Raw genomic sequence first — 27,931 nt, forward strand, 5'->3', positions numbered from 1 at the left:
TCCCTTAAAACAGTTTATCCATTAATACTTTCTTTTTATACATATCATGAATAGTAAAGTAAAAGGTTTCATATTTAAATCAAATATGTCCCTTTGATACTTCAGTTGGTTTCTTCATCATTCCATTTTGATATTCTAAGATTAGTTACTCTAAAGGGTATGTCAGGCTCATACCCGAAGGGAGCCTCGGTCAGAGGCACATGCCAATTAGAGTAACTAATTATCTGCACATGAAACAAACACATTAGCATAAACATTTCTTTCTCCTGAAGCAGTGATTTGTATCTTTATCTTTCCTGCTCTTTCGAAACAGAAATAAGATAGGATATGATAAATGGTACATTGTAGGATAATCTTTCATTGCTTAGATTTGTTGGATCTGACACCTCTTCTCTTTTGTGCAGGAAAGCAGGGTTTGTTCAGAATTTGAAGACCGAGAAAACAGTCATAAGGGCAACGGGACAGCCAATAACCAGTCAAAGCAACCCAAGGCAATGACTGGTTATCCTTACACTCACTATTTGATTCTATCCTTTTCTGTTTTGGATATGTAGGAAAGATAGAAATGCTAAGCTCACGGTTTGTGTGAGGTTTTAAGGAATTCAGTGCATGTATAAATATGCTTCAAATGCATGAACTCAATTTGTAATCTATCATTGTTGAATACAAATGAAAATACTTTTTAAAACACTGCAATGTACCTTCTGTAAATACAATCATTTGATAAAAATGCATCCTTTGGCCAAAATTACATGGGTAATGAAATTTTAGGTAACAAGTGCCTAATGCTATAGATCCAAAAGATATTTGCAATTCGTAATTAATTTTTTTTCTTAATGACTCTTGACAATTGGATTAGCAACTTGTATGGTTGCTACAATTGTACTAACCTCTCCTTCCAATAGAGGCCAATGCCCTCCTCAAGGGGGTCATTGTTGTAAAAATCATAATGCACATAGACACAACTATCATGATAATCTTGCTTCTCAACAAAGAGCTTATGAACATAATACTCATAGATGGCCTCCAACTTCGATCACCCTTAAACTTCTTTGCAACCTTATAACAAGTTGCCTCGCGTTAGCCTAATAGTGGCAAGTTTCTGCATCTTTCCTTGGCTATTTGTCTTCCTACCTGGTTATTGACCAACTTTCTAAGGATTTGTAGAATGAACAAGATTATGATTATGTTTTTATAAGCTAAAAGCCCATATGAAATGGTCAAAATAATCTTGATATGTGGAAGTCAAAAAATTATAACTCACTGTTTTAATTTTTTTTAAATATAGAGTTTAAGATCTCACCTTGTATAAAATATAAAATGTACCTTTTCCACCTACCTTTTCTAAGTGATAATATATTTTTAACAATATAGAGTTAATATGAATAATACATTATATCTAAGAATATTTAAAATGACAATTTCAAACAAACCTAACTTCAATATTCTATCTTTAAAATTTCAAAATAAAATATGTAAAGAAAAAAACGACATTATAATAATTTCTATCTTATAAAGTTAAACTATACATAAAAAAACATCGCCCAATCAATTTTGCACCAAAGTGCTTTAATTTCTCCACAAAGAACTCATGGATTGCATACCAACCAATGCCATAAGATCAAGAATGGTTAATATGGGTAACGAATCTAATTATAACAGTCTTTGTACAATTGTTATTGATTTAAGAAGTATATTTTTATTAAAATAGATTCTTTTATAACCCAAGATATTAATGGTTAAGTAGTATGAGAATATCATTTGTTCAATCTTATTATGTAAAGCATTTCTCTTGTATATAAGAGTCTTATATAATATTTTCTATTCAGAAATGTATATTTATAAAAATAATTAATAGTAATAAAAATAAATTCTTTTATAATCTACAATATCATATAAACATACGCATCTCATGACACATTTCAGTTGTCCGAAAAAAAAAACTTGAAAACTTTTGTACATGGAATATTTCAACTGTTCAAATTTTATAACTGGTTCTCTTCCTGTGGTGGCAAAGAAGGCCTTCTCTCCAACTCATCATAAAACACTGTAAGCTCCTCCTGCAAAAAATATCCAAATGATTTGAAAAAATGAGAATCTTCAGAATAGCTAGAGCTACATGATGAAATGGCAAGACAACAGACTTTTAAACAACCTTTTCAATATAACTCCATTTATGTGGATCAAAATAAACATATGACCCCTTCTCATACGTATTTGTCTTGATTCTGGGTTGCTCACTTCCATTGTGCTTTAACCATACACAAAGTTGTTTATGATAAAGCCAATCTCTGTTATGCCTGAAATCACCATTTAATAATAAGTTTCTTGTTAGTAGCAGAAACATAGAGAGTCAAATTATGCTCAACTAAGATTTCAAATAAAATCTTGAAAGTGCAGGAAGATATTTACAATTCATTAGCAGCAAGAAGCTGAGCCTCATCATTTGGTGTACTGTAAAATATGAAGAAAAGTGTATCCTGATTAAGATCAGCAATATAACTTGGCTGCAAGCAATAAAATGCAGACATCCAGTTAGTTAAAAAATCAACAATACGATATATTAGAATTGTTCTAGAAATCTTTGGATTTATCTAAGATCTCTATACAATGAGGCAATTATAATTCATTCATTATTAGTTAGTCTGATCTTTGATCTTTTGATCAAGAAGCTTATATAATTTCTGAATCAATAAAACAATTTATCTGTTTTACAATTTTGTATTTCTTTTAGTCTAATGGGTTTGATAGAGGTGTATGGATTAGATTGTAAATTTCATTAATAATATTGAAGGGTTCAAGGTTATTTATGATGTAATATAATGGTTAAATTGTGGTATTGTAGATATTAAAATTAAAGTTTAAATTTTTGTTTGGTCAATGTGTTAAGGAATCTTTCATTCTTTCAGATTTTGTTGAGCTAACTTCTTGATGTTTTGACTCAAACAGCACATTTTAAGTTTTGACTTGTTTAGATGGCTCATCTGAAATCACCCTAGCTTCTTCAATATGACCCACATATCAGTCAAAATTTAGAATGTGTACAAGTTTTGTATTCCTGCAAGCTCCAGTGGGACCATTGTGCTCAAGGGATTAAAGCCCCCTCTAAATTAATATGCTTGATGGTTTGAACCACCAGTATTAATACAGATTATTCATGCAAGGAGGTGAAGCCCTCATATCATGACCCTACTAGTTCATAACTCTGAATAAAAAAAGCATTGAATTACCAAAAAGAAAATTATTCAAGTGTTTAAGATATAACTTGCTTGTACTTTACCTAAAGACAGACATGGGTCTTAATATGAATAATCAATAATATTCTCTTTCTATATAAATGACTATTCATAAATATCAAAATTAGTTCATTATATTTTTTATCAATAAAATCATATAATACCTTGGTTTAGAATTTTTGAATTTGATGTTGAAATATTTTTCTATCAACATTTCAGATAATACTCCATGATCCATCGTCACAATTAAAAAATTCAAAAAAGTAAATTAAAAAAATACAGTTAAATCAAAAACCTCCAATTAATAGACTAAAATTTTATATCTAATAGAATACTTTACTATTTTTACATATGCAAATCTGCAAACTTGCTATTAACTATTTGGTCAGGTTTCCAAGCCGTTTATATTACCTTGAAAAGAACACTTTTTGAGCAAATGTGTTCATGGAAATGGAGGAAGAAGCCTCACGAGTTCAATATTAACACTTCAGTTTTGCCTTGGGTTCATGATAGCTCGGCTTAAGGGACTTTATCAGACTTTTTGTATTGGGTTTAAATCTATTTGTTAGTTTATATGCCTATAATTAGTTTTGCATATAATCTTCTACAGACTATATATCTTTGTCTATATCACATTCTAATACTCACGAACATATTGTATACAGTTGTAACTAGATTTTCTTTCTGCAATACAAATATAGTCTTTTGTCTTTTAAAAAAGAAAAGAAAAGAGCAACTATCTCATCAGATATAAAAGTAGAACATAATAACTATTACAATTAAGACTGCTAAAACCAATCTGCACAATTAAAGAGAAGAAAAAACATGATAGTTGATCAAAGAAATGAGTTAAACTTACATGTAATCTTGGAACTTGGCGAAGATAACAGCTTGGCAGCTTATAATGTGGTTGAGGATTTGGAATTCTTGCTGACCAAGGGAAATTATGTGAACAGTACAAATTGTCATATGAATTGAGAGTATCCTCGTCTCTGCCCATAGCTAAAGTTGTGACATTAGAGTCAGTTCCATTGATAACATCTCTCAAACCCATCAATCCAAAGCGATAAGAAGCTGCTTCAACATCTTCTTCTTTCCTTTCACTCATCTCACCAACTACTGATTTGGGCTGCAAATTGTGATTGAACTGGTTATGTGACCCCACTGTGTTAGTCAGTGAGGAGTTATGTGACCCCACTGTAGTACTCACTGTCTGTCTTACTGCATTGTTAGAGATAGGATTAGGAATGACCTCATTGACCTGCTCACCACATATCTAAATTGGTCAATAGACTGTACATTGTCTACTTTTTGTTTCAATGTGATCATGTTGAACTTAATTTAAAATGATAGTATGAGATGGAATGGAATGATGTGTGTTAATAAATAAATGTTAAATAAATCAATGATATGAAAAGATTGTTAGAGTACCTGAGTATACATTGGAAGAACCGTATAAAAAGGAGGAAATAAATAAGATGTTTGTAAAGTGGGAAGATAAGCAACTGGGGCACAAATATTGAATGGTGCCATAGATGGAAATGCTGTATACACAGTCCCTGGCAAGGGAATTCCTTGTGCTGGCCTTTCAATCTACAACAAAAATCCAAGTTTGTTTAATAATTTGGAAAATATTACAAGTAATAGCACCTTATAAAACATACATATTGCAGAGAATAATTTTTGGACTGTTGTATTTTTAATAGTTTTTTTTGGTCTTGTTTGTTTTTTGTAACATATTTTGTTAGTTTTTTTTGGTCTTGTTTGTTTTTTGTAACATATTTTGTTCTATTCATTTTATGATCTCTTTTGATTTTTGAAAGCCATGGGTTTGTTATCAATTTTCTGAAATTTTTATTATTTTTTGAATTTGAATGATAATTTTTTATGTTTAGAATTTTTTGTGGTAATTTGTTTTTAATTATTAAAACAACAAAACAGAGGTGTTGATCAAACAGATGACACTAATTACTTGAGTTGTTTTTGAGAAATTAAGTTGCAAACTAAGATGCCAACTCTTTACAAAAACAAACACCAAAGACAAAAAAACACAGAACAAACACAGGCCACTCACAGCATTCCAAAGGTCATTAACAAACCACTTACAGCAAGTCCCGGACCATGAACAGATCTTTTACAATATAGGTAATATATTTATCTCTTAATAAAAAATATATATTTAATTTTATATTAAAAATAATTAAATTTATTATTCAGATATATTTTTAATTATAAAAAATAATATTTTATAATTTAAAATTTTTAAAATTATATGTAGGAAAAAACTAACTCTTTGTATTAAAAAAATCTATTGAATAGGGAATGGGATGTATTTGCATGCAAGAATAACGAATGTAGATATTTGATATTGTTTAATAAGAATTAGAGATTCCATAGCATGAGTTGCATAGAAAACCATAGAAATTTGATTATAAAAATTTGAAAAAGAATTTCATTTTCATGCAAGGATAGAATCACTTAACATATGAGTACTGTCAATTTATTTTCTAAATTATTAAAAAAAAAAAATCAAATTAGAAAAGTAAATATTAAAGAGAGGAATAAATAAATAGAAAACTAGACTGTAGAAATTTAAAAACATGTGAAAATATAACAGTAGAAGTACTGAGTTGCTGATTTATTCATCAAATAGTATTACATATTTATAGTTGTTGAAGACTCCTTAAAATAGCTAATTTATTTGACAACACATTATATATATTTGACAACACACTATATATATTTGACAGCTAATTCCAACATAAATCAATATCCAGTAATTAAATACATATAATAAATTTAATAATCTATCGTTACATTAGACTGTATTTGAAAGTTTTTATGTTCTAAACTTTTATTTCTGAGTGAGGCTATTTATGAAATTTTTTATCAAAGAGAAATTCTTATTACTAATTCTTTTCACTAGATTTTATCTATTATAACAAAAAGTTACGATTACTTTTTAATTTATAAAATAGAGCTGAAAGAAAAAAGAAAGGAGTAATTCTTACTCGATGGAATCCATGGCGTTGTTGTTGCTGAAGTATGTCCATTGATGGACGAGGATTTCTTTCTGCAATTAATATTTAATATTTATCATTCATCAACTCTAACAAAACAATATATAAAAAGTAAACCTTAAAGATTTAATATTTAATGTTTTTACAAGATTCCATTAAGCCATTGGATGAATGAAATGTTTGCTATCCTAAGTTATATTCCAGCCTAATATTCCAGCCTAGCTTTATCATAACACATTTTCAAAAGTAAATTACAATCTTGAGATCCACATAGGGAATTCCAACCTATCTTCATTGTGCTTGTATTAATTACCTTAATTTTTATTCCAGCCTATCTTGGTGGTAGTACACTCCCAAAAATTTGTTTCATTTTCCCTGCCCTTAATTTTTATTCCAGCCTATCTTGGTGGTAGTACACTCCCAAAAATTTGTTTCATTTTCCCTGCCCTAATTTTTATTTCAGCCTATTTTTATCATGACACATTTCCAAAAGTGAATTATAATCTTGAGATATCATGTTTACTTTAATCTTTAATCTAGTCTATCTTCATCAGGCATTTCCAAAAATTAATTGCAATCTTTATGTCTCACATTCATTACCCTAATTTTGGTTCCATCTTATCCTCATCATTGCACATTTCCAAAAATATATTGCAATCTTCATGTATCATATTTAATACCTAAGTTTTTTTTGTTTTTTTTAATGAGTAAATGCATATTATTTCATTTCATATTAAATATACACATATTAAAAAAAGGGTGGGTGGACACAGATCACACCCCAAAGTTCACATGGGGAGTGCCTGTTTTATTCCAGTCTATCTTCATCATTAAACATTTCCAAAACCAGCTTATCTTCATAGTCACACATTTCCAAAAATGAATTACTATCTTCATCATTGCACATTACCAAATACAACTTATCTTCATCATCATATATTTTCAAAAATAAATTATTATCTTTAGATCTCATATTCATCTTGATTCCAGCCTATCTTCATGATGACACATTTTCAAAAATAAATCATAATCTTTAGATCTCCTATTCACTACCCTAACTTAAATCATCGGTGCATGTACTCTATCATCATAAAAACAGTAATAAATAAGATTACATAAGATTATTCTCAACTAACATATTTATAACATCTTACTATAAAAGGCAAATGATGAATTAATTTTAATTGGCTGAATAGCCTTCCCTATAAAACAGCCCTTTACAAATTATCACATGGACCCTAAGAATTGCAAGAAAAAGCTTTACAACTTAACCAAATTATTTCATTGTCTAGTGTTTGGTGGTGCAAAATGCAAATTGCTTTGCCACCCCAGTATAGTAAGTTTAAATCTCTACTAGGTATGACGATCAAACCAAATTATTTTTGGCACTGTATCGTTGATCCTTAAATCATAAAACCATATGTAATAACTCCATATTCTGAGCAATAAAAAAAGCTAAGAGAACTGGAACAATACTCAAAAGAAATAGTCTTGAAAAATGAATAAAGCTAGGAGAACTGTAGCAATATTCAAAAGAAGAAAACTATATTCTGAGCAATAAATAACGCTGAGAGAACTGTAACACTATTAAATCACACACATTAAATTTATATTTTTAGGCTTAAAAGTGTTAAACATTCAGAGTTGAGTGACATTTTCTAGACTTAATTGCTGCTTAAAGTGTATGGTCAAAATTGACTAACATTTTCTAGACTTAATATATTGCTTAAGGTGTATGATCAAAATTGACTAACGTTCTCTAAAATTAATATGCTGCTTAATGTGTATGGTTCAAGACTGATCCCCAATTCTAAGCAATATAAAAAACTAAAGCTAAGAGAAGTGTAACCTCATACCTGTACTGTGACCTCGATAGAGTTGGAATGAGCCATTAGTTCTGCGTGAAGCCATGTAATGTATGAATTGCTTCCTTACTAAACCAACAACTAGACTGAAATATGGTTGTGAGCCTGCCTTCCAAACCTTCAAACTGTTTTTTCACTACTTCTTTAGCAAAGCAAGCAATATCTGCAAACAATCTCTTGATGTCCCAAGGTATGGAAAAGGAAATGAATGGTCGCTTTGTTGATGGGTAAACCTATATATATATAAGAATGCACTACAAACAAGGGGATTTGAGTAAGGAGATTGATTCCAATTATCTTTGCTCACACATCCACTCCCAAGTAGGGAAAATTTGAGTAGGGGACAGCTTAAATAAACCACCCACATGCATTTTTGTTGATATTAATAAAGGAAAGTTATATATTGGTGTATTTTGTATAGTCATTTGAAGCGGTTATCCAAACTTTAGGTTATATCATTGTAAAAATTATATTATATAAAAGTAATTTATGCATCATTGTATGTTAAGGGCACCATAGTCATTTAATAGGAAGACGCTATCCAAACCCTGAATAGTCATTTAATAGGAAGCAGCTATCCAAACCATAGTCATTTAATAGGAAGCTGCTATCCAAACCTGAATACGGCTATCCAAACCATAGTCATTTAATAGGAAGCTTCTATCCAAACCATAGTCATTTAATAGGAAGCTACAATATAAACCTGAATAGACATTTAATAGGAAGCCGCTTTTGAAACCCTGGATGGCCATTTCTTAGGAAGAACCTATCCAAGCCATGGCCATTTAATAGAAAGCCACTATCCAAACCATAGTCATTTAATAGAAAGCCCCTATCCAAACCCTAGATAATAGGAAGTGGCTATCCAAACCCTAGGATTACCAATGCATAAGTGATAGTGTATGAAAATAACTAAGCATGTTAATGTGACATCTTGTGGCAATGGTGAGACACCTGGGTTCTTGGCCTTTTTTAATGATTATTTTAGAACTATTGATTTATTGTAAATTATTTTATGAGTTGCAAATTGAGCAACCTAAATGGCCTTTATATTAAAAGTGGAGTTTTAAAATATTTAAGTGAATCACATAAATAAAATAATCAATAAAGATATGTGAGTTATGAGTTATGGTGAAAATTATTTAGAGTAAAGTATTAAAAAACATAAGGAGAATAAATAAATGATATTTAGCTGGGATTTCATTATAGTTATGTTATCATAGAGATCTAAAGATGAATTTTTGAGATGTAGAAAATCCAAGACTAATTATATGTATGTGTTTTCAGTCTATAAAATTAGTTATTTATTGTTCTAGGTCACTTCCATGATTTGAAAAACAATCTAAATAAACAATAGATCTAATATGTCAATTTGTCACACTTTCTATACCTACAAATGAGATGTGTCTAGATCTCTACACTTTCTTTAATAACCTAACAAAGGTTATAAACACCTTTAAATAGCTTACTATTTGAAGATCTCCTATGAAAAGCCTCTAGGATATTGAGTTAACTACTTGATAGAAGCTATGTATACAATGAATGCAAGGACTACTCAATTTGGATGTGAATCCCTTTATAACATTCTAGAGATAGCTAAGATGCTAGAATGCTACTAAATTTAGAAAATGGATAGATGTCAGATGGAAAGCAACAAATATTAATTAGAGGAGGGATTGATACAAAAGGTCAATTAAGAGTTTAATATTTTTTAGTTCTAGATAGACACAATTTGTGAGTTTAGGTGTGAGTTGATCTATATGACAGCTACTTAGAACAAAGTCAACTTGGGCACAAAATTAAATTTAAATGTTAAAATATCCAAGTCAAATGTGTGAAAACTATGAAACTAACCTGCCCATGAATTTTGATGGCATGCAAAAGAACCAAGAAGAGGAACATGTAATCTATGAGCTAAAAATTATCAAAGAGTGGATTTGATTTTGATTCTAATGGTTATCTAGGAATTTGGGTAAACGGGAGCTAAATTAGTCAAAATCATGCTCTAAATGAAGATATCATGATATCTACACAAATTTGTTGGATATTGTCATGAATTGTTCCTACTAGGATATGTTGTTGTCATTGATGTCAAAATATTCCTGGTATTGTTCCGGTGATTGCCGATTTGGAAGATTGTTTTATCAGGTTTGTATTATTGGTTTGTTGATCACTGTTTTGCAGAGTTCGGTATATCCTCTGGTATACTCCGAAGTGATCAGATCTAGTGCTGATAATTTGGGATATTGCTTATGATAGTCTTGTGTATCTTCATTTCAGATGGATCATGATTTGGTACTCCACAAGTTATCTTTCTTCGTGACAGTTGTTGATTGGTTGTGTTCTTGAGCTTTCAGACGTTGACCGATGAATATTTGAAAAGTGGTGTTGGTGCAGCTGTTCCTGATGATCCTAACATGCTTTCTTGTGTTTCCTAAGTCGTGTCCTATTTGTTTTGGCAATCCGCATTGATTGTTGTGTGAGTTTTTGATCAATTTTTCTCCTCTTTGCTATGGCTGGAATGGGTTCATCATCTTCATCGGAATTTGTCCAATGTTATGGATGGCATGGGAGGAGGTGTAGCCTTTTGTGTTGAAGAAGCAGGAGGAGGTTGTGTTTCAGTAGCTTCTTCTTGAGAGGCACCCTCTCCTAGAACAACACCTATGGTAGGAACATGGGAGTTATAGAGGCCTATGGGATAGCTTGTAACCCTGTGGTGGTCCCTTGTTTTGCAGTAGTCTTCAAGAATTGGGACTCTTTCATTTTAGTATCCAATTGCCTTTTGAGCTCTCGGTTGTCAATTGGTATCGTTGCCTCCTGCAGATCAGTGGAAGTATTTTTATTTAAGTCAGACCTTGTTCTTCTTACATATTCTTTATGGACTTTGGTCTGAGGGTTATCAGCTGCTTTCCACATTGTCTTCTCCTTGGTGGCACTCGGTCGGATCCTCAAGCTTAGCCATTGTCTAATTCTTTCCAAAACCTTTTGGTGTAACAGCTTCAATATCCAAATCCTCTTGGGTTGACCATCTAATAGAAGTAAGGGGTATTTGATCGATTCTCTTTTCTTTGAATGTAGGGTCAAGAATCTCACCATCGTCCCTTTGCTCCTTTGGGATATTTGTTTCAATCTTAAAATTTCTGATGTGTGGCACTGATAGCCTATAATATCCCTTCTTTCTTTCCTCAAAGCTATCCTGCAAATTGGCCCAAAAATCCTCTAAATCTATCTTGTGACCCTTGTAAGAAATAGGCATCATTTATTTTAGCTTACCATATGGGTCATATAGGTCCCTTGAGTAATTAAATTCTTTTAAGCTCAAACCTTGGAGTTCTTATTATACCACCTTAGCTGCCTATATATTAGGACATGTATAATATTCTAGAGATACTCGTAGATAAATCCCCGTCTTATGCCCTAAAGTCAACAACGCCTGTAGGCCCACCAATTGCCTAGCATTTTCCAAAATGATTATTCTATTAATGCAAAATATTGGTCAATGAAAAGGTTTTTCTATGAATCCACTAACCCATAGATATGTTGATCATTGGTTTTGTAAGAACCAACGCCCCCATTCCTTTACCATTTGCATTGCTTATGGGGTTAGTCTATATCCTATATCTCGTGTCAGTTTTATTATTAGAACATAAATAAATGCATCATTTAATCTTTTAAAATGTAACTTAGCTTGGGAGATAGGTAGTTTAGTGTAATATTCCCACACTCTTTTCTATCTAGGTTCTTCTCCTAATTTCCCTTTAGTCTTTAGTCCTGAGAACTTACCAGCATGAACAACCACCCATATAACGTAAGAAGTCATGAAGAACTTCTTCATTTGAAGGACTGTGACTATCTGACTGTGGATGTTATCTTAAATAATCTCTGGCCAATCAAAGCATTCTTTTCCTATCAAAATTGTGGTCATGTAATGGAACATCCATGTATGAAAATGTATGCAATCTGGCTTTCCAAAGGCTCTACTCAGCATGATGATGAGGTCTCTCTGAAGATCCTAGAAATTGGCTCTTAGAATATCTATAGCCTTTAGACCGGTTTTCTTTGGCTCTTCTAGCCATGCTTCATTAATGTGTCTTTTCAAATTAGAAGCATTCTTCACAAATATAGAGGTATATTGCTCTTCAATTGTCACTAGAACCTCTTCCCTTACTGGTATCCCAAAATTCATCCCCATCATGTCAACGGATAAGTCTACAATTGCATTCACGTCTGCATTGACACACTACCTTGTGTCAAGCTGGTAGTATTTAGCAATAGTCATTATAAGTTCAGGTGACTGCATGGCTTGAGGAAAGATAGTTGCCTCTACCAAGCCTGATCTCTTGATCCTTCTATATGGAGCTTCTAGTGTATGAGGTGCATGTTTCAGTTGGGTTTTTATGTCTTCAATCTCTATATGGTCGATCTCAGTATCGGTCACCCACTGAACTTCATCTTCTTTGTCCTGCAAGAAAAGATCAATAATTAGCTATTACTTCATATTATCAAATCATTACATACTTCATAACTTCGAGGTTCTAGGGATAAGAGGTATAAAACTCTTAAAAAAAAGATAATTTGAATGTTTTGGGATCCCAAGTTGAGGAAAGGGTAAAAAAACCAATTTCGGAACTCCGAGGTTCCAAGGTAGGTAAAGCTCTCCAAAAATCAGTTTCAAAAATCCGGGGTTCTGAGGTAGGGTAGAACAGTCTCAAAACAAACTTTGGGATTTCGGGGTTCTAGGATCCTGAAATAGGTAAACCTATTCTCATAAGAGCAGTCTAGAACTTCGGTGTTTTAGGTTGGGTAAAGAAAATTGTCACAAGGTGCAACAGTTTCAAGATTCTGAATTTCCAAAATCTTGAGGTGGGTAAAACTATCGAAAGAGCACTTCAGAACTCCAGGGTTCTAGGGTACTGAATGGGGTAGAACTTAGGCATTTCATAATTCCGAGGTTCCAAAATCCCAAAATGCTAAAACGTAGGGTTTCAAAAAAAGAAGATCAGATCGGCCAATTTATTGAAAAGCATGCAAAATTTAATCTAACCTAACCAAAAGGACACGAAAAGACAAGAAAACAAAATGAACCAACCAACCTAGAAAGGTGGCAATTTGGAAGACACGAATGAGAAAGGAAGTGGAATGCGCGGAGGGAGAGATCGAATTTCACAGTGAAGGAGTGCACAAATGAATGAAATTTACCCATTCGGCCTTATTTATACCCCCCCATTCAACGTTCATATAGCCTCACTAAACACGACTTCGGGACTTACAACAAACAGAAGCTCAGAACTTTGGGGTTTTGTGGTTCGAGGCCCACTCAAAAGACACTTCGAGACTTCGGGGTTCTGGAGTTCCGAGGTGAAACACAAGATGATTCTAGGAGTTTAGGGTTCCGAAATTCCAAAAATTGAACAAAGACATGACAAAAAATGAAAAAACTCAAGATTCCAGAATTCTATAATTCTGAGGCTTCCACACAACAAAGAAAAGAAGGCTTCAGAACTTCAGGGTTCCGGGGCCTTCAACAAAATAATGCAAACAAGACTTCGAGACTTTGGGGTTTCAGAGTTCTAAGATCTTCATAGAAAAACAAAGGCACAAAGAATGCTTCAAAACTTTAGGGTTCCAAAGAAAAGACAAAACAAACAAAAAGGACACCTCGGAACTTCGGAGTTCTGGGGTTCGGAGTTTCCCAAATAAAAAAATGAGAGAAGGAAAAAAAGAAAAAAGAGACAGGTAAAGGGGGACCCAAAATTTATTTCCAAAGAAAATGATGGGCTAGATATGCAAGGCATAAGAAATGGTGACTTTTTGGGAAAAATGACTCTAGGAATTTTAGAACGTCATAATTTATGGTGTCAGAGACTTCCAAGACTATTGTCATTCAATGTTGTGAGATTTTGACAAGATCAAGAGCTCAATGAAAAGTACAAAATAGAGAGACAAAATATAGGACGAGAATAAATTGTATTCTCATCAATAGATGAATAATCAATTGTTACATACAATGAATATGAGTCTGCTTATATAGGCAAGGCTATATGGATATGTGAGCACACAAACATGACATGTGGCTCAATAAGAAACAAGGGTAGGTAGGAGAAACAATATAATATTTCACATGAGGTGGATCACCCACTAAAGGCGGAATGTAACAACAAGACCACAAAAGGTGGAAATTCTCCTACACACACTATCAGAATGTGGCACAAACACCCAAGTGCCTCATACCCAAACTACTATGAAATGAATTATCCTAAGTAAACTTAAGTAAGGTGTAATAATATCCAACATGAATAATTAATTACACCAACACCCCCCCTTAAGTGCAACTTGGGGGAATGCACTTAAGTCTACAATACATCTAAGCAATGCAAGATGGATCCTGGCTACGAGGCCATGTTAGGTACCCATGTACAAATGTAAATGCATGAAAACCAATGCAATGAAATCTCTCACAAAGTGGTGAAAGAGAGAAAAACCCAATGGGAAAAAACCCTCCCCCAAAAGAGAGATGAAAACAATACAAGAGAACTCTCATAGAAGTGTGTGAAGGACAAAACCCCATGTGAGGAAAAAGTTCCCCCAATATGAGAAAGGAAGAGAAGCTAGGTAGCCCCCCCTCAATGTAGAATCTACACCAATGGTAGAAGCTTGAGAATGAATGAATAAATTTCTCCATGAATGTCAAACAACATTCCTCCCCTTAGGAAGAAACAAAACCAAAGGTGTATCCATGAATTCTCCCCAATCATGAAGGGAAGATGTACGAAAAAAACCCATGATGAATGAAATATCTGAGAACTGCTCAAGTGTCCCCATGTCGATGATAAAAGATACCCCCTCCAAAGGTTGTGAACTGCTCCACACTGCTGAAAAAGGTACTCCAAGATCTAGTGGAGATGAATGTAGAAAATGATCCAAAGACTCACATGTCTCCTCAAAGGATAAAGAGACCTCCAACTACTGTACAAAAGTATCCACAATCATGTCAACCTTGAAAGAATGATCATGTAGAAAATGAACAAGAGGGTCAGAGTGTTCCCTCACAACAATCGAAGAAGGATCATCTTCATCAAAGAGAAGATGAATATCATCAATGATGTCTCCCAAATCTACCATGTAGGATTCCACAAACAAACCTGCAATGTCGGTCAAATAATCATCCCAATTGACTGAAGCTAGAAGACATGAAATATCCTACTGCACTGAATCACAAGAAGAAAAAACTGTTACACTATCTACATCATCAGGTTCAATAGGTGATGTGATATCAAGAGGAGGAGATGTAATGCAAGGCTCAAGAATGGGGTCACATGAAAGAATCCCCAAGTTCAAGTACCCAAAGTTCTCCTCGAAATTTGAGTCATCACAAGAAGTGTGATCATCATGTGTAGAATCATCATATGTGAAATCATCCTCATCAACAAAATCTGAAAAGGAATATAACCGAGATACATGATCAACCACCCCAATCGCAATGATAGCTCTAGTCTCCAAGTCTCTAATGAAAATTGACTCAAGTGTGAACTCCACAATTCTCTTAGTTCCCTATGTGTGATTTGATAGATGGAAAGGAGATTGTTTGTCAAATGGGGTACACACAACACATCATTGAAGGAGTTATCCCCAATGGAAATAGTTCATTTCCCAATCAAATTCATGTATGTATGATTGCACATCAAAATCTATGGTATGGTGCAAGGCTCAAGTGTAGAAAACATAGACTGCAAAGATGCCATATGATGAGAATCCCTTGAATCTAGAAGCCATCTCCTTGAATCATGACATGTAGTGGCACAAAGAGATTTTCCTTTTCTTGTCCCAAAAGAGTGAGGCTTCCCACTTGTTGAAGTCATGAATGCTTTCCCTTTCCCTTTTTAATGTGAGGAAGTGTAAGTTGATGAATCCTCCTTCTTGTAGGCTTTAGGCAAATCAATGTTGTGCTTTTTGAGGATGTGTGTGAGCTCATCAATCTTCTTAGAATGACAACGATGCTCCTCATGACCAACCTTTTTACAATAGGAACAAGTAGGTCTCTCCCTCTTTGGTGAATTGTCCTTCTTGGAAGAGGATGAATCTCCTTGTTGTGGAGAAGGTGGTGATTTATTTGTTCTTAGGCTTTGATTGCCCTTTCTTCTTGTTTGAGTTGTCCTTTCCTTGATTTCCTTTGTTCCCTTGATTTCCACTAATGCTTGAGACTTAGAAGTCTTGAGAATGCCCATGCTTATCAACTATGTTTGTTCCATCATCAACATTTGGGTAAAAGTATCAAATGTAGGCATTGTGTAGCTTGAACCCATTGTCATCCTATGGGCTTGGAAACTAGAAACAAATGTTGCATATTCCTGTGGAATTTTTCCCATGAAATTGAAGATCAATTGAGTATGCTTCTTATCAATGCCACAGTCTTTGAGTTGTGCCCTCAACTCTTTTTCCTTAGTGACATAATCTAGTATAGTATCAAAGTTCTTGCGATCTAACATGGTGAGATCACTATCAATCTGATATCCCCTAATCTCATCAACTTGACCATATACAAGTCTTGAAAAATTTTCCAAGCATCCTTAATTAAGGTACATTTTTCAATATAAAAGATGAGATCTTTTGATACATACTATCTTAAGGTACGAATTGTCATGATATTTTTAGTGAGCCAATCCAAGTGAGCAACAAGATCAGCCTTAGGATCAGCGAGAGCAACAATAGTTCCATCAATGTAATGAGTTAGTCCTTTTTCCATAAGTTTACTCCATGCATCAATTTTCCAAGTAGCATAATTATGAGGAGTTAAGAGAGGAAACTTAGGAGAATGCATAGCAGAAAAAGGAAGGAACACAAGAGCACAAAAGCACAAGATACACCCCCCCAAATTCACTCAATCAAAGTACCCCCCCAAAATGATGATTTTGGCACTTTCTATGCAGTGCGTGTACAATAGGCCACTTGCAAAAAATGGCAAGGTGGACTTCTGATTTTGTTTAACAACTGCCCCAATATGCTAAGAACTACAGTGCAAAAGACCAGAAAGATAGATCTATGCAATACAAGTGCCAAATTGGCCAAAAACGACCATATGTTTAAAGTAAAATTTCTACTCAAAATCACTGCAAAATAATAGAATATTATGAAAGTAGACAGAAAATTATGCACTTTAAAAAAAATGGCACCTGAAAAGGAGTTTGTATGAGCCCAAACAGAGTCCCGAAAGTTGCAGAAACGAGGATTGGATAGGTATAGTCACCAAAAACTGAGATTTCTGAAAATAAACTATGCATTAAAATCTAAATATAATTCCACCATGATAAATCACACGACAAATTATCCCATTTCAAAAAAAATTGCACCAAAAAAGGAGCAAAAAAGAGCAAGATATCGCCATTTGAAGTTGAGCTGCAAAATCAAAAAGCTCAACGAGAGGGGCCTACCAAATTTTGAAAAAAATGATGATGTCAGAAAATCACAGGTTTAAATTTGATGGTCATATGTCCATCGCATAAAACTTCACTCCCCTGCTAACTGTGCATCTGTACAGTATGGACAGCTGGTGTGGCAAACTGGGTGATGACACATGTTGTTTGTATGATGAGGTGTCGGTATGAAAAGTCTGCATGGCAAGTATGGCTGGTGACTATGCAGGTCTGTGTGGCCCTATGGTTCTACTATGTTGGCAAGCTAATTAGGCAATCTGCATGGACGCTGACTCGACCGAGGTGGCGCTGACCGTGCGCCTGCGAACTATTCAAAATTTGTCACGTGTTATGGCTGAGTTGGCAAAAGACGCCACACGGCGGAAGAAGAGCAATCGTCGGGGAAGGAAGCACGACTGCCACGGGAATTTGTCCACAAGGACAAGGTTGTTGGCAGCGTGGAACGGATGTTGGAGGACTGCAAGGGTCGATCGGAGCGGAAGGACGGCTAAAGGTCGTCAATATAGGGAGGTAAGCAGTCAAAGCAGGTAGAAGCCGACAGGGAGTCAGGACCACCTGGAGGTGCAGATGCCAGAGACCGGGAGGATCGTGCATGGCATCAGGGAGTCTACGAGTCATCGGCGTGGACAATAGGTAGGAAGGTGGTACGACCCTACGTACTGCATAGGGTACGACCCTTGCCAAAAAAACTGCAAATGGTACGATGGGGTGGGGATCAACGATATCCCCCCATAAAAATATTTTGATTTTTTTTTTAAATACTTTTACAATTTTTAAAAACTGTGAAAATATATATAATGATATTTTTTAAAAATTCAAAGAAAATAATTTATTTTTTTTAATTTTTTTCAAAATCATACCGTATCACACCCAAATTCGACAAATTTTTTCCTCCAAGCTCCAAAATTGACTTTCACCCAATATAGGAGAATTTATAGTCAAAATTCATGGAAACGACCACCCAGACGCGATGGTGAGCTCGGATCTGGTCTAGGATGCCTCCAAAAGATGCTTCTCCTCAAATCTACCTCTTGATGTCGCAATAAAATCTCTCCAAGACAAATCAATGATGCTCTAATAGCTCTGATACCATGTGAGATTTTGTCAAGATCAAGAGCTCAATGAAAAGTACAAAATAGAGAGACAAAATATAGGACAAGAATAAATTGTATTCTCATCAGTACATGAATAATCAATTGTTAAATACAATGAATATGAGCCTTCTTATATAGGCAAGGCTATATGGATATGTGAGCACACAAACATGACATGTGGCTCAATACTAAACAAGGGTAGGTAGGGATAAGTAAGGGTAAGTAGGGGTAGGCAGGAAAAATAATATATTATTCCACATGAGGTGGATCACCCACTGAAGGTGGAATGTAACAACGAGACCACAAAAGGTGGAAATTCTCCTACACACAGTATCCCAATGTAGCACAAACACCCAAGTGTCTCATACCCAAACTACTATGAAATGCATTATCCTAAGTAAACTTAAGTAAGGTATAATAATATCCAACATGAATAATTAATTACACCAACAAAGGTAATACATAGGAAGAAAAGTATGAATGAACCAATGACCAGACAATTGAATTAGGACAAAACAAGATCAGCCTCAAGTGTGTGCTTTTGATTAATTACCCCATCTTTCTAATCATGAAGATCAATAATAGAGCATGGGTCCAAGCTATGTGAGTGAAATCAACCATGTGTTTTGTGCAATGTTATCCTAGGCATAGCTCTGCTGCCATACATGCATCTATAGCCCCTACAGAGATACCTCTAGTCCCCATCAAGCAGTGCTCCACTATCAGCCAAGCATCTATAGCCCCAATGGAGATTACTTTAGACACCCTATAAGTTGTATCAGATTAATATTTTCACTCATATTATTTTCTCTCTTTTTTTTAGAGCATACTTTCACTTTATTGAATATAAATCCTTGACTGCTTGGATCTTAAAGCAACTTTTAAAGCGACGAAGCTATGAAACCGGGTTGGGGACCACGGTGCACAACAATAAACAACCTGACTTCGTATTTTTCACTTGGAAACAAGCTCTAGTTGCATCTTCAAGGATTTCATGATGTATATTAATGTGATGATGGTGTTGGGCAATCAAGTTAGTCTTAATCAATTGAACATCAAAAAATCAAATCATGATTAACCTTTTATACTCCACCTTGGACGAATGTAGGCAAGGATTTCAAAACTATCCAGGGATAATGAAGCTATAAAGAGCTAAGAGTCGAAGTCTCTCAAAAATGTAACCATGTTATGCAAGGAATATCTACCATATCAAAACTTTGAGAATAAATACTTTCCCCAAACGAAACAAAACACTACACAAACAAGCAAAACAAAAAAATGGATCAAAAGAAAACAAAGAAAACTAAACTACTAAACTACTATGATACAAAGGATCAAGCTAAATTTAGATTAATCAAAATAATGCTTGAGAAACTGACCATTGACAGGAAATGGTACAGGTTCTCCAATTAAGGAGCTCAATCAGAAGGTGCTCTCTCCTAAGATTTCAGCAATTTGGTAGGGTCCTAACCATAGTTTTTCAAATTTATGATGATCACTCTTCTTTTCTTTGGCTTTCACCTTGGCTCTTTTATCAAAACATTGCTTAACGACAACTTAATTCTTAGCAAAATATTGTAAGGTATTGATCCTATGCTCATCAAGTTTCAACAAATACAGGAGGCAAACTTCTACCTGGTCCTCAATTTCAAGTTCTTTCATCAGTTGGAGGATAGGGATTTGCAAATTGACTGGGAAAATAGGGTTTGTGCCATAGAAAAGTTAGTATGCAGAAGTCCCTAGGGAAACCTTAGCTCTTTTTCTATCATCCTAGCGAGGTAAGTGCACAAAGATGGTGGTCAAAAAGGGGGGTATAAGGGGACACTTTTTTTTTTAAATTGGGTGAACTTGAACTTGGAGGCAAAATTTGAAAGTCATCCACTCAAGATATGAAGATAATCAAAGTATAATATTATAGTACTCTGAAATTCATCCATTATTGTATCGTCTGATCCTTAAATCATAAAACCATATGTAATAACTTCATATTCTAAGCAATAAAACTATATATACTAACTCCATATTCTGAGCAAAAGAAAAAGCTAAGAGAACTGTAACAATACTAAAAAGAAGAAAACTATATTCTAAGCAATAGATAAAGCTGAGAGAACTGTAAAACTACCCATATTCTGAGCAATATAAAAAGCTAAAGCTAAGAGAACTGTAACATGTATGGAGTTGATATCTCATACCTGTACTGTGACCTCGATAGAGTTGGAATGAGCCATCAGTTCTGCGTGAAGCCATGTAATGTATGAACTACTTCCTTACTAAACCAACAAGTAGACTGAAATATGGTTGTGAGCCTGCCTTCCAAACCTTCAAACTATTTTTTCACTACTTCTTTAGCAAAGCAAGCAATATCTGCAAACAATCTCTTGATGTCCCAAGGTATGGAAAAGGAAATGAATGGTCACTTTGTTGATGGGTAAACCTATATATATATATATATATATATATATAAGAATGCACTCCAAACAAGGGGATTTAAGTAAGGAGATTGATTCCAATTATCTTTGCTTGCACATCCCAAGTAGGGAGAATTTGAGTGGGGGACAGCTTAAATAAACCACCCACATGCATTTTGGTTGATATTAATAAAAGAAAGTTATATATTGGTGTATTTTGTATAGTCATTTGAAGCGGTTATCCAAACTTTAGGTTGTATAGATGTAAAAATGATATTATAAAAATGTAATTTATGCATCAGTGTATGTTAAGGGTTGGATAGCCATTTAATAGGAAGTGCCTATCCAAACTATTGTCATTTAATAGGAAGTGGCTATCCAAACCCTGAATAGCCATTTAATAGGAAGCGGCTATCCAAACCCTGAATAGCCATTTAATAGGAAGTGGCTATCCAAACCCTGAATAGCCATTTAATAGGAAGTGGTTATCCAAACCATAGTCATTTAATAGGAAGTTGCTATCTAAACCTGAATAGCCATTTAATAGGAAGCGGATTTTGAAACCCTCGATGGCCATTTCTTAAAGGAAGAACCTATCCAAACCATAGCCATTTAATAGGAAGCCACTATCCAAACCATAGTCATTTAATATAAAGCCCCTATCCAAACCCTAGATAATAGGAAGTGGCTATCCAAACCCTAGGATTACCAATGCATAAGTGATAGTGTATGAAAGTAACTAAGCATGTCAATGTGACATCTTGTGACAATGGTGAGACACTTGGGTTCTTGGCCTTTTTTAATAATTATTTTAGAACTATTGATTTATTGTAAATTATTTTATGAGTTGAAAATTGAGCAACCTAAATGGCCTTTATATTAAAAGTGGATTTTTAAAATTTTTAGGTGAATCGCATAAATAAAATAATCAATAAAGATATGTGAGTTATGAGTTATGGTGAAAATTATTTAGAGTAAAGTATTAAAAAACATAAGGAGAATAAATAAATGATATTTAGTTGGGATTTCATTATAGTTATGTTATCATAGAGATCTAAAGATGAATTCTTGAGATGTAGAAAATCCAAGACTAATTATATGTATATATTTTCAGTCTATAAAATTAGATATTTGTTGTTCTAGGTCACTTCCATGATTTGAAAAACAATCTAAATAAACTATAGATCTAATATGTCAATTTGTCACACTTTCTATACCTACAAATAAGATGTGTCTAGATCTCTACACTTGCTTTAATAACCTAGCAAATGTTATAAACACCTTTAAATAGCTTACTATTTGAAGATCTCCTACGAAATGCCTATAGGATATTGAGTTAACTACTTGATAGAAGCTATGTATACAATGAATGCAAGGACTACTCAATTTGGATGTGAATCCCTTTATAACATTCTGGAGACAACTAAGATTCTAGAATGCTACTAAATTTAGAAAATGGGTAGATGTCAAATGGAAAGTAACAAATATGAATTAGATGAGGGATTGATACAAAAGGTCAATTAGGAGCTTTATATTTTTTAGTTCTACATAGACACATAATTTATGAGTTTTGATGTGAGATGATCTATATGACAACTACTTAGAACAAAGTCAACTTGGGCCCAAAATTAAATTTGAATGTTAAAATATCCAAGTTAAATGTGTGAAAACTATCGAACTAACCTGCCCATGAATTTTGATGGCATGCAAAAGAACCAAGAAGAGGAACATGTAATCTATGAGCTAAAATTATCTCAGAGTGTATTTGATTTTGATTCTAATGGTTATCTAGGAATTTGGGTAAACAAGAGCTAAATTAGTCAAAATAATGCTCCAAATCAAGATATCAAGATATCTACACAAAGTGTTGGAATCCAAGAACACTGGGAGGGGGGGTTGAATCAGTGTTCTATCGATAATTAAGAATTTAATTCCTTTAGATACTTTTCCAATTAACAACTGGTAAGCATATAAAAAAGACATAATAACGAACAAAGCAACCTCAAATATCAACACAATAACACCACATATTTATACGTGGAAAACCTCAAAGAGGAAAAACAATGGTGGGATTTGTGACCCACAATATATATCCACTGGATAGTTGAATAAATATTACATAAAAAGGGGGCTTGCACATGCAAGAAGGCACACTGCCTAGAGCGCACTTCTCATCACAAAGGAGACTCACTGACTACAGATAAAATACTAAATTACAAACAAAATTTTGAACTCTGAGTGTGCATCTGATATGCTTGATGAGTTCTGGTTTAAGCATTGTTTGTACCGGTTATCACTTTCTCCTTTCTTACCGGTAACCTTGTTCCCTTCCCAATCCTCTTGACAAATAACCAAGACCAACAATAGATCATTACATTCGTATTTTGTCGATCAATATCTCGCTCGCATAATATCACATAACCTATCACATCTATATCCCAAAAATGACCTAGTCGAGCTGACTTATATACCCTTTACATACATAAACATGAATTCCTTATGTCGGGTTACAATTATATTACAAAAGATAAATATATGTCGGCCTAGAAAAAAATATAAACATTAATCTTCATGACCGTTTCTGCTAAAACCTTTGCCGGATCAATCTTCTATGTCGGCCTCCAAATACCGATTCCTAGTTTATCGGTTTTTCTTGCTTTTTGGTTTCCTTGAATGCCAAATGTTAAACCTTGAATATCGGAGGATACCGGATAAGTATCTAGCCCAAAATGATGTTTGTTTCCATCAATGACAACACCATGATCTCGGATGAGTGTCAATTGCCAACAATATCCCCCTTTGGCATTGATGGCAACACCCATGTGAAAAATGGATCATTAAAGTTTTGTTTCGGTTCTCATCCAAAAACTTCCTGAAAACTGATCTTAGAAAGTTGCTCCCCTTGAGCTATACATTACTTCTTATGTCCCTTAATATTGTTCACAACCAACCTCTCCCCCTTTGACAGCAATGCCAAGGCCGAGGCAAATAAATGAAAGAATGAAATCAAAATTGTGTTTACCGGATCTAGTTGTACTTGAATATATATCAGGGTAAGCACTCTTAAAAAATTCCAAGTGTCCCAGTTGGTTTTCAATGTTCTCAAAATTAATACAAACCCATTAATAATGTATGCATGTAATTCTTCTTTTGTTAATGTTATCGGTGTGGGCTTACTCATTTGTTCTATACATTCCCTTTTGTGAAGCAATAAGGTGTTTAATCGGGGACTGACCAAACCTCTCAATTCTCTAGCCCATCGGATTAACCTGTCCATACCCTTCTCCAAAGCAAAAATCTCCAATTCAAAAAGAAAAATTTGACCATCAATAGAGTTGGTCAATGACTGAGTACCATCAAAATTATTTGCAAGATTCTCCAACCGGACCTTAGCTGCTTTTATTTTAACATCCAGGTTTGTTGTTAATTTGGTTGTGTTAATGCAAGACCAGTATATATTGTTGCATTAATGAAGGGCTTCATCAATCCTTGTCAATTCTTATGTTAGCTTGGCCTTGTCTGATGTGATCATGTTGTCACAAGTGACCTTCTTAGCTGCATTGTACCTCTCCACCAATTTCCAGTTTGATACTTGTTGAAGAGTTTGAAACTGCTTGGCAATGTGCTCAGTCAAACCCTTAAGCTTGTCAAAAGGGCTAGCTACTTGACTAATCTTATATTCTGGGGAAAGATGTTGTAGGATTGGAATGGCTTGTTCTATAACATGCTTTTCCTTTGATCCTTCCTTCATAAGCTTTTGTGCTGCAACAAACATTAACTCAGAACTTCTCAGTTGCTCAATATTCTTCTTCTCAAAATCACTAAAAACTACTTGACCAGATGTGTCAAGTGCCAACAATGAGGGACCAACAACCGGTGATGGTGTCGATACATTGACTTCAATATTTTCTTGTTCTTTCTCCTCTATCTTTTGTTATGTATCTTCTTGTTCCTTCTCTTGGGCACTGGTGGCTTTGCAACTTGGTGCAATTATTTCTTCTGCCACTACATCAATAACCGGATGAGAATTGTCCTCAATATCTTCCAGTTTAATTTCCTCTATGTCCCCAGTTAATTTATTATCCAAAACCGGTGGGTCTTCACCTAATATGCCTTTCCCTCTAGCATCAACCGAGATGTCTGGAATGTCAAACTTAGGAGGAACTTCTGGTCATGTAAAGAATCTTGGATTATCAACAAAGAATTTTACCCATGCCTCATGAGTCTCCTTAACTATTTCATTCACTCTTCCCACCATTAAGCTAATATGCTTGTGCTTACTCTAGAAAATTGTTTTATTAGCGAATTCAAGACACCGTTTCATCTCCTCTTTAGTTATAGCACCACATACAGTCAACAATTTCTGAATCTTTATGTGCCTATCTTCCTCAATAGTTGATAACCTCCTAGCATCTAATTTGTTATACAGCTCTATCGGAATCTTCTTTTCTATCTTAAGTAAGGCCTTCTTATATATATCTAAGTATAACAAAAATGCTTCCTCAGTTTCCTTTTGCTCAATATCATCCATATTTTAATAGTAATATTGTATATTACTCAAAATTCCAACCTTAGTAATTTGTTCTACTAATTCATCTATAGATAAAGGAGGGATAACTTTAACACTTTTACCGGATTCAAGAGCCATATCTAAATCAGATTTCTTCTTCTTATCAGGAGTGGGAGTTGTCTCTTTTATTGGTTTCCTCTTCTCTGTAGGCTTCCTTTCCTTCACAAGTTGCTTATGGGATATCGGAGGGGTGACCTTGGTTTTCTGCTGCTTTCCTTCCTCAAGATTCTTCCTCTGAATTCTCATGTAAATTTTGGGTATCTTAGGAGGTTCATCTTCAGCCTCAGATCCAGAAGAAATAGGGGAAATAAAGGTTTTCAATTTCTTCCTTTTCATCACACCTTTGTTGATTGTTGCTACCGGTGAGGCCTAAACTGCTACCGGAGAAGATGACTCTGCTAGTCCAATTATTTGTTTGATCTCAGTGGACATCTTCTGAACAGCCTATCCTACCTTCTTTATCTGACCTTCCCTCTTCTTCTTACTGAACCCTATTTTCACCTCCAATTCCTTCTATTTAGTTGTCCCAAAAGTCTTCTCTGACTCATCTATTGAGGCATCTATAAGTGTCTTGACATATAGATCCAAGATCTCTACATCAACTTCATAGCCCATCTCAGTTATTCATACCTTTATTGGTTGTACTGCTTCCATTATAGTTTCATCTTTTTTAACCATAAAGTAGATCTTAGTAGAGTATTTATCAACAACGTGCTTAGGCACTCTTTCCCTTTGTTTCATTGCCTTTTGAAAAGCCTTGAAATATCCCCATAAGATAGATTCTTTGTCTTGACATTTGCTTCTTAAGGCATCTTTGATTTGTTTCCCTCCCAAAATTTCAAAGGCCTATTGCCTTTTACTGGATCCCAGGGTCTCATTGAGAAAGAATAGCATTAGACAAACAACAAGATTTCCATACCAGAATACACCTTGCTTTTCACCCTTGATTTTCCCAAGATTCAAAATCAACTCATCACATGTCCACTGGAAAGATCATATTTTTCATTTTCCTTGATCATCTTATGTGCACAGTAGATACAAGAACTAGAAACAAATTTCAACCGATTAGATTAAGTTACCTTATACCCAATAACTATGCTGGAAATTGCATGTCCTTGTCTCTGATTGTACTAATCCTCATAGACTGATTGTATAATATAGCACCAGTTAGCTTGGTGACTTCATTGTTAGAGATTTTCTTCTTATCCAGTCTTTGACCAACTTGGGGCAAACTGGAAATCACCCAAATGGCATCCTTAGTGATTTTATGAGGTCGGTCTAGCCACATAAACTCACCATGAACATGGCTCAACACATACCGGATGATTTCATCATGAAACTAAGGCATCTCCAAAATGTCGATAAACCCTTGATCCTTCAAATGTCTGAATTCTGGTTTGATTACACCATTCTTGTCCAACAATGTTGTCATATACATGGTTTTCATCTCTTATGTGTTCAATTCCTCCAGAGTGTAGTGAATGTAAGCTCTGGCATCCTCAACATAAAGAACGCCATCAGGAAATCTAGAAAATGCATATTGTTCTGGTGATTGCCGATTGGGAAGATTTTTTGATCCGGTTTGTAGTGTTGGTTTGTTGATCACTGTTTTGCAGAGATCAAGATATATCCTCCGGTATACTCTGGTGTGATCAGATCTAGTGCTAATATTTTGGGATATTGCTTATGATAGTCTTTTGTATCTTCATTTCAGATGGATCATTATATTAATTGTATTTAATCTTTGATCATTTTTTGTATAGGTAATAGCGACAATTTCTCCATCGATGGTGAGCCATCCTCAGTCCATTGGAGAAGCATCTCAAGAACTGGTACATCATTGTTCTCTATATTATAGCTTTTAAGTGTTTTTGATGTATTTATGTTAGTACATTGTATTAATTATACATTTAGTCTACAATATCCCCCTTAGCAGTTTGGCCATAATGTGGATCCTTTTAAGTTTGTCTTCAAGAAAACTCCTAAGAGTGACAAGGAGAGGAGAGTGAAGACATAAGCTCCGAGATCAGCCGATGAGGTAATCAACATTTCAATCGCAAAGGAATTATAGTTAAATGCATAGTTATGTTGTTAATTGTGAACTATTTTCTACAAAAGAATTCTAACTTGGCCTTTGAATTGTTGTTTTGCAGCCATCTATAGAGTCACGTACTACATCAAAGAGGATCGATTTTGATGACCCACCACAATTTTAGGATCATATAATGTTAGTTGTGATCATAGAATGACCAATACATGTAGATATATTCTACATTTTTATTGTATATCGATTTGGACATGGCATAT

General features: G+C 34.3%; 1 protein-coding gene across 1 annotated transcript; it reads right to left on the reverse strand.

Moving 5' to 3' along the window:
• Positions 1–1,985: 1,985 nt before the first annotated feature.
• Positions 1,986–25,960, reverse strand: LOC131037574 (uncharacterized). Its single transcript, XM_059222081.1, has 8 exons — positions 25,687–25,960; positions 25,036–25,221; positions 24,602–24,816; positions 4,668–4,829; positions 4,096–4,497; positions 2,413–2,507; positions 2,156–2,300; positions 1,986–2,060 (listed from the first exon to the last, which is right to left on the reverse strand). Exons 1-8 carry the CDS (start codon positions 25,958–25,960, stop codon positions 1,986–1,988), a joined length of 1,554 nt encoding a protein of 517 aa, XP_059078064.1.
• Between the last annotated feature and the right edge of the window lie 1,971 nt (positions 25,961–27,931).

Source organism: Cryptomeria japonica, chromosome 6 (genome assembly GCF_030272615.1).
Source record: "Cryptomeria japonica chromosome 6, Sugi_1.0, whole genome shotgun sequence".
Classification (NCBI taxonomy): domain Eukaryota; kingdom Viridiplantae; phylum Streptophyta; class Pinopsida; order Cupressales; family Cupressaceae; genus Cryptomeria; species Cryptomeria japonica.